Below are 15,570 nucleotides of genomic sequence, written 5' to 3' on the forward strand. Positions count from 1 at the left end.
CCTGTAGATCGAGTCACTTCTGGCCGCCGCAGGTTCAATCTCTATCAATAAACCTCTTCGGAATTCGACATAGGGGTAAGTAAGAGGGCACTCGTCTGATTTTTGACTAGGGAGTTGTACAAAAAGAAGATGGGGGGAATTCAGATGGATGGATTGCGCTTTAAACATTTCCTTACAAAGCTGTGTACAGTATGCTCTTGATCACTACAAATTTATCCTTTTTGGTGGAATGAAAAATAGTTTTTTTTTTTTTTTGTTTACAGTTTCCAGTTAGTTTAGCATCAATGCTGCTGCTCTGAACTTTTTAGCACAAGATGCACGTTCACATTTGTTACTCTTGGATTCGGTTAGGTTAGTGTTAATCTGGTCATGGCATGATGAAAATATACCTCACCTTTTCTAGGTTGTGAAAAAAGGAAAAAGAAAAAAAAGGGAAAAAAAAAAAAACATTGTTGCTGTCCTTTGTATTGTGCTTTTCTTTTGCATGAAAACTAAACTAATGCATATAAAAAGCATTTCCGCATAATTTTAGCGGTCATGCTTTCACGCCTATCTAAAATAAATAAGTACGATGAGAATACCAAATAAATAGATGATGAGAGTACCAAATAAATGCAATGAGAAATTCGATTAAGGTATAATATACGAAATTATGTCCGTTTTTTATTGTTTCATTTAAGAATGAGATATTGGAAAAAATTAAGCAATGAGAAACTACTAGCCTTGAATACCTTTTTCTCTAATTTTTGTTGCCATGTATAGAGTAAAGTCTCTTTCCTCTAATTTTGCTTGTTGGACGATCCTCTTTGATTGCAAAATGAAAAATAAAAACAAGAGATATTGTTACATTTTTTTTTTTTGCAGGAAAACTAAACTTATGCATAGATTTAGTTGTCATTCTGTCATGCCCCTTCAAAAGAAATGAAATAAACGTCATCAGAATTTCAAATATGTGATGAGAATTATGAATTTAACTGAGGCATTATTATATAATAACCAAGGTTCGAAAAATCGCTAGGCGCTAGTCGGGCGGTGGGTAGGGGACTAGCGCCTAGACGCCTAGGCAGGTGTCTAGGCGGAATTGTATTTTTTAATTTTTATTTTATTTTTATGTCATTTCTTCACATAATTAGGAATATAAAAAGACTTAAAATTTTTCAAAACAAAAATTACTTAAAGAATATATAGCCCAAGTGTTACTATGTTACTGCATAACTTTATCCCACCTTCCCACGTGCCTCAGGCAATCTTGACGGATAGAGTGATAGATTCATTCCACGTGCCCTAATCCTCAAAGTAACATTTTTGAAACTCCACCGACTCAGATCTTTTCTCTGTGTTTCATTCTTATTTGCAAAAACAATGGGCAACTCTGACGATCTGACATCTCCCCACAACAACGCCATCGACCTCCTCAAAGCCTTCAAGGTGTTCGGCTACGACGTTGTCATCAACATGCTCCACGGACCTCACCAAGCCTTTCCTTCAAGTTGAGGAGGGGGACCTCCGACCCTGCCACCAGCGACGCCACCATCGTTCGTCAAGCTTTCACCGCTGCTGATCTCAGTAGCGTCACCAAAGTCTCTGCTCCCGAACCCCTTCCCAGATCGCCAATTCAAACGACTCGACTCTACAATTTTCAACTCGATACCGCCCAGCCCCTACCCATCTACCCGCCCAAGCACCCAGGCCGCTTTGGCGGCTGCCCAAGCCCAGCCCGCCCAATTCCGCCTATTTGCCATTAATCGAGTCGGAGAGCTGCCGCCCAGCGCCTAGGCGGCTTGGGCGGCCGAGTTTTAGAACACTGATAATAACTAACAATAATTGAAATTTTCTCTTTTTTATTTGAGAATGAGAATTAAGCAATGAGAAACTACTAGCTCTAAATACATTTTCCTCTTATGTTTAGTTTACTGCATTTTTGTAGCTGTGTATATAGCAAAGAAACTTGAGAGATCAAAACGGGCACATAAGAATTTGCACAACTGGTGAACTATATTTTGCTTCAATAGACCCATTCTTTTTCTTACCTAATTCATAGATTCTATTGTCAGCCAAAATGTTATACAAACGATTCAGAATACTAGACTGGATCAATCTATCCTTAGTAATGTTGAGCGATTCAAGATAGTAGGGTGGATCAATCTATCCATAATCATGTTGTTACTGATATCAAACAACACGTACATATCCAGTCTTTCCAAAGTTTCAGTTGCTTTTGAACCAAGATTAACCATTGGAGTAACTCATTCCCTAACTAGCTATGCTTATGAATATGGCATCTAATTGTTTCAAATGTCATTTAGGATGTCCTTGCTCATGTATATGCTTTACATATTACTATGCAACTGCAATTTAATCTAAAATGAAAACTGGACAATTTTTTTATCTTCACCATTTAATATCGCAAACAGTGTAAATTAGCTGTGTGCGTAATTTGAAAGAGAGAGGGGGAAGAAAATCTTTTTTTTTTGCCTTTTCTTTCTACCTCCATAAATATCCTTTTCTTTCCTTAATTGTAAACTGTTGGTGACTAAATTGAGAAGCAAAACTGCAAGTAGCTTGCACCAAAAGAACTAGAGGATAGAATCCAGTCGACGTAGTAAGCCCCCCTTCCACTCAACACAAACTCAAACCATCTCCAATTTGATTATCTCCTTCTTCTTCTTCTTCCACAATTACTTAATTAAACCCTCCATTTCTCTTCCCAAATGGACCAACTATGAACCTCAAACCACCTCCACCATCTTCACCATTACCCACCAATTCAAACCATCCACTCCCTCTAACCCACACCCTCACTCTCCACTGGGTCTCTCCCCCTCCTTATCCCTCCTCCATTTCCAAACCCACGCGCCCATTTCGCCTCCACGCCACCGCCGCCAACCCCGCCAACCCAGCCGCTGACTTAACTCTCACAACCGCCGCCGACCCACCAATATCTAATGAAGACCAGAAGCTTCTAATCCTCCTCCGCCAGAGAAAAACAGAAGATGCTTGGATTCTCTACACCCAATCCTCCCGCCTCCCCAATCCCACTTGCCTCAGCCGCTTGCTCTCCCAGCTGTCCTACCAGAACACTCGCACCAGCCTCACGCGCGCCCAGTCCATCATCACGCGCCTCCGCAATGAGCGCCAGCTCCGCCACCTCGACGCCAACTCCCTCGGCCTCCTCGCCGTCGCCGCCTCCAAGGCCGGCCAGACCCGCTACGCCACCTCCATCGTCAAGTCCATGCTCCGCTCCGGCTTCCTCCCCCACGTCAAGGCCTGGAGCGCCGTCGTCAGCCGCCTCGCTGCCTCCGGCGACGACGGCCCTTCCGAAGCGCTCAAGCTCTTCTATTCCGTCACGCGCCGCGTCCGGAGGTTCGCCGAGCCGGAGCTGGTGGCGGACTCGCGGCCGGACACGGCGGCGTTCAATGCCGCGCTGAATGCTTGTGCTAATTTGGGTGATACAGATAGGTTCTTGAAGCTGTTCGACGAAATGCCTGAGTCAGGTGCCGAGCCGGATGTGCTTACTTATAATGTGATGATCAAGCTCTGCGCTAGAGTTGGAAGGAAGGACTTGCTTGTTTTTGTGTTGGAGAGGATTTTGGAGCAGGGGATCACAGTGTGTATGACTACATTGAATTCCCTCGTTGCGGCTTATGTTGGTTTCGGAGACTTGGAAACTGCGGAGAGGATGGTTCAGGCAATGAGGGAAGGGAGGAGAGACCTCTGCAAGATTCTAAGGGAGGCAAATTTGAGGAGTTCGAATTCTAGTGGAAGAGATGGGGATGTGTTTGAGAGGTTGCTTCCGAATTCAGTTACAGCTAGTGAACGTGAGCCGCCATTGTTGCCAAAAGCGTATACTTCTAACTCGAGGATTTACACTACACTGATGAAGGGTTATATGAATGCTGGGCGTGTTACTGACACGGTTCGGATGCTAGAGGCACTGAGGCACCAGGATGATAGCTCGAGTCAGCCTGACCATGTGACATATACAACTGTTATTTCTGCATTTGTGAAGGCGGGTTCCATGGACCGTGCTCGCAGGGTTCTAGCTGAGATGACGAGAGTTGGCGTGCCTGCAAATCGGATAACGTATAACATTCTTCTCAAGGGTTATTGTCAGCAGCTGCAGATAGACCAGGCAAAGGAGCTGGTTAGAGAGATGACTGAGGATGCGGGGATTGAGCCTGATGTGGTTTCGTATAACATCTTGATCGATGGGTGCATACAGGTTGATGACAGTGCTGGTGCTCTTGCTTTTTTCAATGAAATGAGAGCAAAAGGAATTGCTCCCACCAAGATCAGCTACACCACTTTGATGAAAGCTTTTGCCTTGTCTGGACAGCCAAAGCTGGCTAACAAGGTATTCGAAGAAATGCTTAACGATCCTCGGGTGAAGGCTGATTTGGTAGCTTGGAACATGTTGGTCGAAGGGTATTGCAGACTGGGGTTGGTTGAAGAATCCAAGAAAATCATTCAGAGAATGAAAGAGCATGGGTTTCACCCTGATGTGGCTACTTATGGTAGCCTAGCTAATGGTATAGCATTGGCTAGAAAACCAGGAGAGGCACTTTTGCTCTGGAATGAAGTGAAGGACAGATGTACAGCGAAAAAGGAAGGTGAAAAGTCTGATGATTCAGATCCTCCAACATTGAAACCTGATGAAGGGCTATTGGATACGTTGGCTGATATTTGTGTTAGGGCTGCTTTCTTTAAGAAGGCTCTGGAAATTGTCGCTTGTATGGAAGAGAATGGTATTCCTCCGAACAAGACCAAGTTCACTAAAATCTATGTGGAGATGCATTCGAGGATGTTTACTAGTAAGCACGCCTCACAGGCTAGGCAGGACAGGAGGAGTGAAAGGAAGAGAGCAGCTGAGGCTTTCAAGTTTTGGTTGGGTTTACCCAATTCTTATTATGGGAGTGAATGGAGGTTAGGATCTTTGGATGGAGATAACTGACTGTTATGCTTCGGATTCAGTTTTGACCACTTGGCATATCACCTGTATACGTTATTACTCAAGAAATAGTTGTAGTGTATTCACAAAATCTGAGAGAGTGAATCATGGGTATGAACTTTCTCATGTAATTCCAGTGAAGAAAATCACATGTAATATAATCATGTTATCATGTAGGCAAATTGAAAATGATGTCCTTGTCAAAAGTCTTTTCATATGTGTGGAAACAATGACCTAACATTTAGATGACAATATTATATACAATTGGAACTGTAACAAATTATGGCATGAACCCCTAATGTGTTGCTTTCGGGATTAAATTCGGCCAGCACCATTTGTTACAGAAACCGTACCAATACAAAGATATACAAAGTTCAATGTGCTATAAATTGCTACCCGAACCTCAGCCTCTTCACCTTGATGATGATTGACTCCTAGAATAAGATGATGATAGTAGCTGAACACAAAAACATGGTTTAATATTAATATGCATGATATAGAATTCTTGGCATTTGATATGTGTGGAAATTTTAATATGGAAGCTAGGAGGTCTTAGGATCACAGTTAGGCTTCATGTTCTAAATTTATATTTTTGTAATCCAAGTTTGATGTTCCCGGGTTGCAATACCTGGTATGTCTTCCCCCCCTTCTTGAGTAGATAGCCAACACTGTTTAAGTTATCAACGAATGTGTCAATGTCTGGAACTCTTAGGCCAATCCTATCTGCCAAACTGTATATTTCCTGAAATAATGTAGTACAGCATATGGATGACCAACCAAAGGAGACTGAACAATTTTTAAAAGTACATGAAAATTTCAGATTGACATACAGAAATTGAGAAAGTGTCTTTTTGGTGCAACTCTGATTGCTTATTAAGGGCACTTAAAAACCGCTTCGCTTCTTTTTGTTGACTCATCCCTCCACTCCGACCAAAATCCACAACACCATGCTCATCAATGTACTTGTCATACAAGGATTCTCTCATGATTTCAACCACTTCCTGCAAATGGGATGATCCGGAAAGTCTTTACAAGCTAACGTGGCTAAAAGTTGATAATAATTGGGGAGTAACCAATCACCAAACTTATGGCTTAATGGACGATAATCAAAATCCATTCCAAAAACATAAAGCAAGAAGAAGAACGCAACATTCACACAAATGGTAAAAGCTTCTTTTGTTCTACGAGGGTTTGAAATGTCTTTTTGCCAGATAAGAGAACTAACCGTTGCATCTTGGGCTGTAATTTCCTCCCTTAAATCTAACCTAGCTCGAGCTTCTGTCAGCCTCACCAGACTCTCCAGTTGCCTTGCTGTTATTGGTGTGCTATCAGCAGATGTAGCATGGTCTCTCAGTTTCAAGTAAAATTTCTGCAGGATTTCTGCTGCCGGCTTTGACATCCTGGTTAACCCAAAAAAGCTTAGAGATAAGAAATTATGAAACGAAAGATACTTCATCCCATCATTGATAATCAAATGCAAAAGATTTCCAAAGAAGATGTCATCTGAAATCACCTTGGAAAGACAAACGTTTTTGCATAAGCAATATACTTGCGAAGAAGTTGCATGGGTAATGGAACAAAATCAGCATCCTTCTTTGGGTCAAGCCTCAACCTTGAAATCAAAGAACGACCTCCGCTCATATCTATGCCTTCTGCACTTTGTGATGCTGCATTTTCTGAAGCAGAAGGCATTTTGTTGTCAAAAAGTAGAAACACACTTTAAGGGGGACCATATATCCAGATACGCAGTCACTACTTTGCTTTGCAAAATAATAAATAAATTATCATGTCTCTGGGTATATGTAGAAACTACCTCTATGAATCTTTTTTGCAGCTGGCGAATGCTCTCCATATCCAGTATGAAGCTGCATGATAGACATCCATGTCCTTGAATTACACAGCTTATAAAACTAAATTCAGTACAATTACATATCGAAAGAGACTAGCAAATGTTTCATTTTCCCAGGACAGTAATCGTTTATAGTTTCTAGAGAATTTGTTTTTTTTCCTTTCAGTGGCTTTGTGTATTATAATTTGCCAATAACATTGTCTAGAGAGATGTATGATCTCCATTTACATGCCAATACGAACATTTTTCAACTGTCACCATGATTTTATTTCAAACATAGTATGCATGTCTTACAGTTTCTTCAAAATGAGAAATAAATAGTATATACTTGACAAAATACAGGCCCGGCCGGATAACTTACTGACATAATGTGCTCTGAGACTCGTTTATCCAAGAGTTCATCAGGTTTGTCAAGTAATATGAAAACCAAATCAAATCGTGAGAGGAGAGCAGCACTTATTTTCAGATTTTCATTCACAGTTTTGGCACGGCTGCAGTTTAGAAGCATAATGTTATCATAAATTGAACTGTCATGATAGCAAAGCTACATGAATGTAGTATAAACATGAGTCACATGATATTGCAATAGTGTGGACATATAGAGAGAGGGAGAAAATCAAGTTTTTTTTATAGAGTTCTTGGAAATGAACTGAATAGCATGAGTATGAGAAGAAATCTAAAAAAGCGTAAGCACCAACATAGGCAAAGCACAAGATGTTATTATATCAATTACCAGAATCATAATAATACATGGACCAACAAATAGGAAATAAGAGCATTACTTATAATGACCACCAACAGGGTTTGCTGCAGCTAAGACAGAAGTTCGTGCTGACAGACTTGCCACTAATCCAGCCTTCGCAATAGACACACACTGTTGTTCCATGGCTTCCAGTAGGGCCTGCAGCAATCCCATATAAGTAAAACCAGTCTTGATATTCAGAAGTTAGATGGTAGAAAATAATATGAACCCATGAAACAAACCTGATGCTCTGAAGTCATTTTGTCGAACTCATCAATGCAGCACAAACCACTATCTGCAAGTACCATAGCACCTAAAATTGATTGCCATTTACAGACTGTGAGTATTCTGTACTTGTTCATTACTTGAAAAGTCATGGGTCTCAAATGATGTAGACCTGGATATCTCCAGCCCCATAAAATTGTTGAGAGATGTTATCTTTAGTACAGTAGCTTAATTATGTATTGCATGGGAACCAGAGCAGTAATATTATTCTCTATCACCCACATAATTAAATATTACTACTAATACTGCTGCTTGACTGAATTACATGCCATTGCCTAAAAGCATCAACATAAGTATTTCTGTTCTGATTATTTGATATTATAGTTTAAGCTGCCAGAAGATAAACATTCAATTTTCATTTAGTTAGTTTACCAATCACTAGGAAGTGAATCATAATTGGTAGTCAAAGAAGAACAAGAAGGAAAGGAACTACCTGCTTCAAACGCATAATCACTTGTCATAGAATCCTTTACAACAGCTACAGTGAGCCCAGCTCTGGTTGTGGCATTACCACATACATAAATGCCTCGCGGAGAAACAGCTGCTGCTGCTTGAAGTATTTGGCTCTTTCCTAGTCCAGGATCACCTAAGAAAACGAGGAGGCTACATAATCACCTTCTCTTTTTCATGAATAACTTTCAAAATTTAGTTCTTCAAGGTAGCATGATGGAGTACAAACATACCAACAATAATGACATGAATGTCTCCTCTAACAGGAACCTTGTTTTGATCATTTGAGTGCTTCCTTACACCTCCAAAGAGTGCCAGTATTATCCCCGCTAAAGAAAGTAATTAGCCTCATTAGACCACTTATCAGCAGTTTTCAAAAATTTAGTGAACATAAAAACTGTCACATTCTCAATGAGGAGATGCATTGTTATAACTAGCAGTGATAAAATACAAGAGAAACAGAGGAGACTAAATTACGAGATAACTGCAGCATATATTAGAAGGAAGTTTTTTTTTTTTTTTTTTTTTTTTGGCGAATGATATTAGCATGAACTTTTGAAGACTGTAAAGTGAAGAAAACAGCATATTACCTTTAACGAGCTCATGGCCATAGATGGATGGACAGATAGATTGGATTAGTTGCCGGAAGGTATCTGGACCATGTTCCTCCGAGAACTTGACAATGAATTCCAAATCCCTTGGGGAAAATGAGTCAACAAGTGCTACAGACCCAGCATTAGAACTAGAATCTTGTACACCTTCAGGCATAGACTGCGACTTGGAGTTTTTAATTGAAACAGCTTCTAGATACAAATAGTAAATTCCCTGACTTTTGCCTTTCGATTTTCCTAAAAACGCAAAATATAAATCATGTTGCATTTAGGATAGAAATTAGTTCTGTCATTCACCATGAAGGAATGACATACTTATGATTAAGATATAAAACTATTTCTAAAGGCCTAGAAATTTGAAAAAGCATGCAGTGATGCAGGACATTCAAGTGAACTCCAGAGAAAATCTTTACCTCCCCCAATGTCCATGTAATTGTTAATGACTCTTATTATCCCAGTGACAGTCACCACATCTCCAGGGATGCATGCATCAACAAGATCTTCAAGAAGTTCACATTCTACTGTTCGAGGCACCCGTCCTTCTTCATGATCCTCAGGCTTCAGCAGCTCCTGTATCCTTACATAGTATCAAAGGAAAAAATTAACAAAATCAATAAAGGTACATAAAAAAGCAAAACTGGATCACTTTATTTAAAACACCTACCTTATCTTTTGAAAATCTATCGTTTGAGCAGTAGATCGATTTGGAATAAAAGTTCTGCTCTTGCACCCATGAAGATCACATTTCGATGGTGGGGAAAACTTCCCATCAGGGAACATACGCGTAATGCTCGTCTTACACTTCACACAGTCAAAATCCATTTGCACCACAAAAGGCCTCACAGTGCTAACTTTTACTACACTACCGCGCACAGATACAAGCTTGTCTGCAACGTAACCGAGTAGTCCCATTCACATTAATATGTAATTGACCAAATGTTACCTCAAACTCAAAATAGTATTTATTGGGGGGGAAAAGAAAAACACACAGAACCATATACCTATATAAGCAGCTTTTAAGTTCTTCAAAGCAATCATCGATTCCGGGTAGTTATGCAACCGAATATTAACTCGGATATCATCCTCCATTCTATCACTTTCCCATTGAGTCAACAGAACCTTGTGCACTGCAATACTCATGCACAGTAGGGTTACCTTCGGCTTCTCCTCCAACGCTTCATAAAACTCCTCAACTTCACACTCTTTCCGAAATTTCTCAAAGTCAACCCACACCGCAACCACGCCGTCCTCGTCCTTGACCTGCAAATCCAAACTCTCACATTCTCAAAACCCTAAACCCCCAAATTCCTAATTCGTGGCCAATAAAACTCAATTCAACCAAAAATTGTATAATATTGTACGGAATTATACCTGAGAGAGAAGAGCTTGGCCCGGCGGCGTAGTGAGGAAGCTGACGAGGGAGCGTGTGAGGTTGAGCCAGGGTTTGTCGTCGCCGAGCTCGATTTGGGCCAAGTACGCGGCCCAGATCTCGCTGAGCCCAGACGCGTATGAAGCGCCGTAGCTCGAGCTCGTGCTCTTCCCCGCCGCGCCGTACATCTCCGATCGAGATTCCGCTTCTGAAGCGCAGGTGTGTTCGTCCCCGGGTTTTGGCGGGAGAAAATGAATGATGTATGCCAAAAACGGTGGTGCGTTCAAAAGTTTCTCTCCTATCTCTCTCTCTTTCAAAGACATGTCGTTTGTCATCGCTCCCCCTTTACACATAGCTCCCGTCTAGTCCGCCACGTGTCCTCTCGAATTTCTCGGGGCTGACGCTCACGGATGAAAAGGATAAAATGCCACACACACTTGGCTTGTTTTCAACATTTAACAGGGTGAAAAAAATCTGGAAGAAAGATCAGTCAAACCGCTCAGGCTGAAAGGTATGCAATTCCTTTCCTCTCTGTTTTAACTGGGTTTTCTCCATTTTGCACATTTCACCCTAGCTAGTGCTTATTGTAAATTTATTCTGCTTTCTAGGGTTTTAGAAGAAAAAGGGTTGAATTTATAGATAGTAAAAAGTGAAAAGAGGGCATGTACGAATGGATACTGACTGTGGAGCTGAATTTGGTGAATGGTTGGTTTTTGATGCTAAGGATAGTTGTAAGAATGTTGAAAGTTCGTTAATTTCGGATAAAGATGGAGTAAAAGATGAGACTTTGAGGGAAAGGATGGAAGGTAAAGTTGTGAGTGCTCTGGGAGTGGAATTTACTAATAACATTGAGTCTTTGGATTATCAAGACTTCAATGCTAGCGGCTGTTTTAAGACGGTAAATTGTGATGGAGTTGAAAATGAGGCCTTGGAAGTTAATGTGGAAGAAGAGAGTAATCGAAATGAATTGACGCCGATGAGGGTCCCTGTGAGTACTGAATGCGAGGTTGATTTGCTCAGTGTTGCTGATTTTATCCGGTATTCGAGGATGGACGGGAATGTGTCAGGTGGTGTGAATGGAAAATCTTGTTCTTCCAAGCTAGAATTTGAAGTTTCTGATCTAGTATGGGGCAAAGTAAGGACTCATCCATGGTGGCCCGGGCAGATTTGTGATCCTTCGGCTGCGTCAGAACTGGCAAAGAAGTGTTTTAAGAGGGGTAGTTATCTGATAGCTTACTTTGGGGATCAGACATTTGCTTGGAATGAAGCACCAAAGATTAAGCCCTTTCTGGAGCACTGCTCAAAAATGGAGAAGCAGAGTGATATGGAAGAATTCCAAAACGCAGTTGGTTGTGCGTTGGACGAAGTGTCGAGAAGGGTAGAGTTTGGGCTGGCCTGTTCTTGCATATCCAAACGAGAATATGCAAAGCTCAAAACTCAGAAGATTATTAATGCTGGAATCAGGAAAGAAGCAGCAAATAGAAGAGATGCCGGTGACAGTTCTCTTAGCGCCGCTTTTTTTAAACCTGCGAAAGTCATTAAGTTTATAAAAAAGTTGGCTCAGTTGCCATATGGCAAAGCTGACAGACTAGAACTTGTAACATCTCTAGCCCAGCTGTCAGCTTTCTTGCGTTGGAAGAGTTATGTGCCTCTGCCAGAGGAGAATGATACTGACATTTTCCTATTGGGAGAGAAGAACCACTGCAATGAAGTAGGTGATGAAGCACTCTCAGTACTTGAGAATGAGAAGTTGGTGCAAAAATCAGATAGTAAAGAGAACTCATTACGTGAGTGCAAGGACTTATCAGATTCAAAAGCTCAGAGGTGTTTGTTTCCTATGAGTGAGAATGGATCAGAAGGGAAAGCTGGCGGTGAATTGATTTTGCAACATTGCAACAAAAGAAGGGGTCTTGATGCTATAGCTGATGAAGATGTACTCCCAGTAATCAAAGATAACTCCATGCATAAGTGTCGGCACATATCTGAACATAGTATGAATCTGAGTGAAGAAGAGCAAAGCTTGTCAGATTTGGAGGGTACGAAGTGTTTGTCTACTCCAATGAGTGAGAATGGATTAGAAGAGAAAGGTGATGGTAAATTGATTTCACAACCTTCTGTTAAGAAACGAAAGGAAGTTGATGCTATGGCTGATGATGCTGCTGTGAAACATAGGAAAAGTGATTCATCACAAGGTATTGGTAGCAATGCGAACTGTCAGTTGTTTGAAGTTGAAGACTTTTTTAACCTGTTTTTACAGCAGTCTTAAGAGTCGGAGATGAATAGGTAGGATTAACTGGAAATGTGTGAGCTGGAGAGGTAGTATATAAAAACCTCACATCTCATAAGTAAGTCTGTACTTCACCCTGTTAATATTAATATGACTTTATAGTAGTTTTTAAAGTTTTGTCACGACTAGCATATCTTTGAACTCGTTTGCATGCCAACATATTTGCACTTGTAGCTAGTTACTTATGATTTTAGCATACTAAGAATCTAAGAGCTTTTCCAATGGCTGTTACTGTTTCCATCTGCAATGTCTGTTGTCTGCTAGTACTCATCTTATATTCTTCCTTTTTTTCTTCTTCATTTTTCAAAAATCCTTTCTACATTCTATTTTTTCATTTCTATAATGCAAAGTGGTTTTCTGATTGTGAATTTCTGAGTGCGTTGTTGTCATATCTGCACTATTTTAACGTCTTAGCCAATAATTACTGGACGCAATCATAGATATCTTGTTCAGTATAAACGGAATTCATAGAGGAAAGAGGTGACAATTGAGACCCGAGATGAGCAAATGGGTGAAATTGAACCGAGGTTTGTTGTCGTCGAGCTCAATTTGAGGCTTTGAATCAAGCACATGGAAGAGATTTCTCTGAGTCCAGCTCTGGATATGTAGCCTAGGTGAGCTAGTGTGGGTCTGGGGTTTCTAGCGCATTTGGCAACTGAAAATGCCAATTTCTTTCTTCTTCTATTTTTGTGAAACTCGGGTACGGCAATTATTATTATTGGTAGAACTAATTGTTACAAGAAGGAGAAAGGAGTTCAAGACTTCCGTCCCAAAAAATAGAGCACTTTTAGCCAGTTTAGGGTTGGTGCTCTCCCTATCCACAAGGTCGTAGAAGTCAGGTCAGGGACTACTCCGACAACTCGCATCTCATGGTGCTGGCACGTTGCATAACACATAAAAAAGATTGTTTGCATCACCTTCTTGGGAGAGCCAAACAATTACCACAAGGACAACAAAATTTATTGTCACTTTTGTAAATGTGTGTGTGACATAGAGGTAGATATCGTAGAGTTTTCCATTATTTTCCACATCAAAGTTTAATATTCATTTTAAGAGTATCTTTTGTTCAATCTTGCACAAATGCACAATTACATTCAACTCTACAAAAATATCTGAACTCTGCATATTTTATAAAAACAAGTCAAAGAAATTAAGAAAATCTTCAAATCCTAATCTATTAATCAATAAGAGATTGTTTCTGAAGCTCCAAAAAAGTCGGAGCGATTCCGAAACCTAAACCTAGATTTCGTGAGCAGTGCGGCGGCGTCCCTTGGCTCTGATCTGCAGCAGGGCGCTCTGGAATTGTTTTCCAGACAAAGGAGGAAGAGACTTCGATCTCGGGTTGAGTTGTGGTCGTGTCCGGTTTTGGTTCTTTCGGGCTGAGTTGTGGTCGGCATCAGGCTTGCGGGGGAGGCTCTTCCTACATAATCGGTTTTCCAGTCGGAGTGAATCTGCGTTTCAGGACTAGAGGAGATCGGTCTTGGTTTCGGGACTAGAAGAAGAGCGAGATCGGAGCTTTCCTGCTAGAGATCGGCATTCAGATCGGCGGTTAGTGCAACAAGTCGCTAGTACAGGCTTGGTGGGCGGCGAGATGGTTGCCACGGTCTCCTGCCTGGGGAAGCCGCCGAACTGATTTGGCGGTGGAAGGCAGCTTCTCGGAAGGACCAGATTCAGCAGCTGGGTGTGAGGCACGTAGAGTGTGGGTAGTAGGCCTTGGGCCTCTACCTTTTTGGGCTGCAGGGATGCAGTCTAGAGAACTGGGTCTATAGCCCAATTCCCCTATTTTCTCACACTTGGGTTCGGTTTGGGCTTTTTGGGGGTGGTTTGTCCTGCTCTTTGTCCTACATCTGTTCCTAGAATGTTGCTGTGGGTGTGTTGAACGTCGCGACGTACACCAAAAAGGTCTTAGGCCTCAAGATATTCAGGACATTGGTTCCATTTTTGGGCAATGTAGGATTAGAGAGTTTTTTCAATTCTGCATTTTCTTTTTCAGCAGTTCCTTTAAGATTTTAGTTTTCAAGTATGGATTTCTTTTGGATTTAGTACTCTTCGTGAGCTTGCATTGTAATATGAGGGGTGATTGTACCCTTCACGCTTGACCGAGTGAGGTCGTCATGATTTCGATCAATAGATTAGTTTTCCGTTGCCCTCAACAAAAAAAATTAAGAAAATCTTCAACTCTAAAAGAGATGTAAATAGCACAGTTTGTTTAGCTCCGATCATCTAGCAAAGCATCGTTCTGATTTATTATTAGAAACATAAGGGAAGCTCCTTCAATTTGAAGCTGGTGTCAATTGACTCGTTTAGCTCAAATTGTTGTCAATGTTATAAATTGATTCAGTTATATGTAAAAAATGTAAAATGAATGTGATAACTTTGCTGTCAATGTCGTAAATTTGATTTAATTAAATTATAATTTTGGTTCAATTAGATATAATTAGATGAATGTACGATAAACATTGCAGTATCATAAACTACCCGAGCTAGAATGGAATATCTTTATATGAAATTTATGCCATTGATGAATCCTACTACTACTTGACTACTTCGTGGCTCTAGAAAGAAAAAGAAATTATGTAAGCTAAAAAATAGTCAAAATTGATCTTGACTAATAAATGGACTAATGAGACATCATGCTCACCTTGTCAATAATTGACCAAGAAAACTATGCTCAACCCTCTTTGGATGTAAATTTAACAATAAAAATAATTATTTTTAAGTTAGGTTGTTTTGACGAAGTGGTGTTAGCTCAGTGGTTAGAGCACCCACTACCTATGTACAAAGTCATGGGTTCGAGTCATCATGAGGGCAGGAGTGAAACCCTTTGATCCTCTTATTAAAAATGAAGAAAAGAATAAAAAAAAAAAAAGGTTGTTTTGTTTTTCACTGTAGATTATCATCTAACGGTGATAGAGTATATTTTTCAATTACTGACCAGATAAACACCATTGATGTAACAATTCATGTCTGTGAAAGTCCTTTTTTTGAATTTTGACATAATAGGAATTATTCCTACAAATAAGATAACC

At 40.6% G+C, this 15,570-nt stretch overlaps 3 protein-coding genes across 3 annotated transcripts; 2 read left to right on the forward strand and 1 right to left on the reverse strand.

Moving 5' to 3' along the window:
• Positions 1-2,458: 2,458 nt before the first annotated feature.
• Positions 2,459-5,140, forward strand: LOC112192686 (pentatricopeptide repeat-containing protein At3g09650, chloroplastic). The gene has a single exon (XM_024332538.2). It carries the CDS (start codon positions 2,723-2,725, stop codon positions 4,949-4,951), a length of 2,229 nt encoding a protein of 742 aa, XP_024188306.1. The 5' UTR covers positions 2,459-2,722; the 3' UTR covers positions 4,952-5,140.
• A 112-nt stretch (positions 5,141-5,252) lies between these two features.
• LOC112192685 (probable DNA helicase MCM8) lies at positions 5,253-10,563 on the reverse strand. Its single transcript, XM_024332537.2, has 16 exons — positions 10,257-10,563; positions 9,887-10,145; positions 9,550-9,772; positions 9,299-9,462; positions 8,865-9,122; positions 8,508-8,603; positions 8,258-8,410; positions 7,782-7,852; positions 7,580-7,698; positions 7,159-7,288; positions 6,762-6,813; positions 6,462-6,624; positions 6,174-6,348; positions 5,779-5,949; positions 5,577-5,690; positions 5,253-5,405 (listed from the first exon to the last, which is right to left on the reverse strand). Exons 1-16 carry the CDS (start codon positions 10,440-10,442, stop codon positions 5,361-5,363), a joined length of 2,379 nt encoding a protein of 792 aa, XP_024188305.2. The 5' UTR covers positions 10,443-10,563; the 3' UTR covers positions 5,253-5,360.
• A 62-nt stretch (positions 10,564-10,625) lies between these two features.
• LOC112195070 lies at positions 10,626-12,687 on the forward strand. Its single transcript, XM_024335419.2, has 2 exons — positions 10,626-10,765; positions 10,863-12,687. The coding sequence occupies exon 2, from the start codon at positions 10,925-10,927 to the stop codon at positions 12,518-12,520; it is 1,596 nt and encodes a 531-aa protein (XP_024191187.1). The 5' UTR covers positions 10,626-10,765; positions 10,863-10,924; the 3' UTR covers positions 12,521-12,687.
• Positions 12,688-15,570: the final 2,883 nt, after the last annotated feature.

This window comes from Rosa chinensis, chromosome 3 (assembly GCF_002994745.2).
Source record: "Rosa chinensis cultivar Old Blush chromosome 3, RchiOBHm-V2, whole genome shotgun sequence".
NCBI lineage: Eukaryota > Viridiplantae > Streptophyta > Magnoliopsida > Rosales > Rosaceae > Rosa > Rosa chinensis.

What these genes read in the sequence shown, in the direction of transcription:
- LOC112195070 (XM_024335419.2), top strand. Translation starts at nt 10,925, where the DNA reads ATGGATACTGACTGTGGAGCTGAATTTGGTGAATGGTTGGTTTTTGAT.
- LOC112192685 (XM_024332537.2), bottom strand. Translation starts at nt 10,442, where the DNA reads ATGTACGGCGCGGCGGGGAAGAGCACGAGCTCGAGCTACGGCGCTTCA. An exon ending in AAATGACTTCAGAGCATCAG is followed by an intron (nt 7,699 to 7,781) that starts GTTTGTTTCATG and finishes GGATTGCTGCAG; the next exon opens with GCCCTACTGGAAGCCATGGA. An exon ending in CCTGTTGGTGGTCATTATAA is followed by an intron (nt 7,289 to 7,579) that starts GTAATGCTCTTA and finishes TCTAAACTGCAG; the next exon opens with CCGTGCCAAAACTGTGAATG.
- LOC112192686 (XM_024332538.2), top strand. Translation starts at nt 2,723, where the DNA reads ATGAACCTCAAACCACCTCCACCATCTTCACCATTACCCACCAATTCA.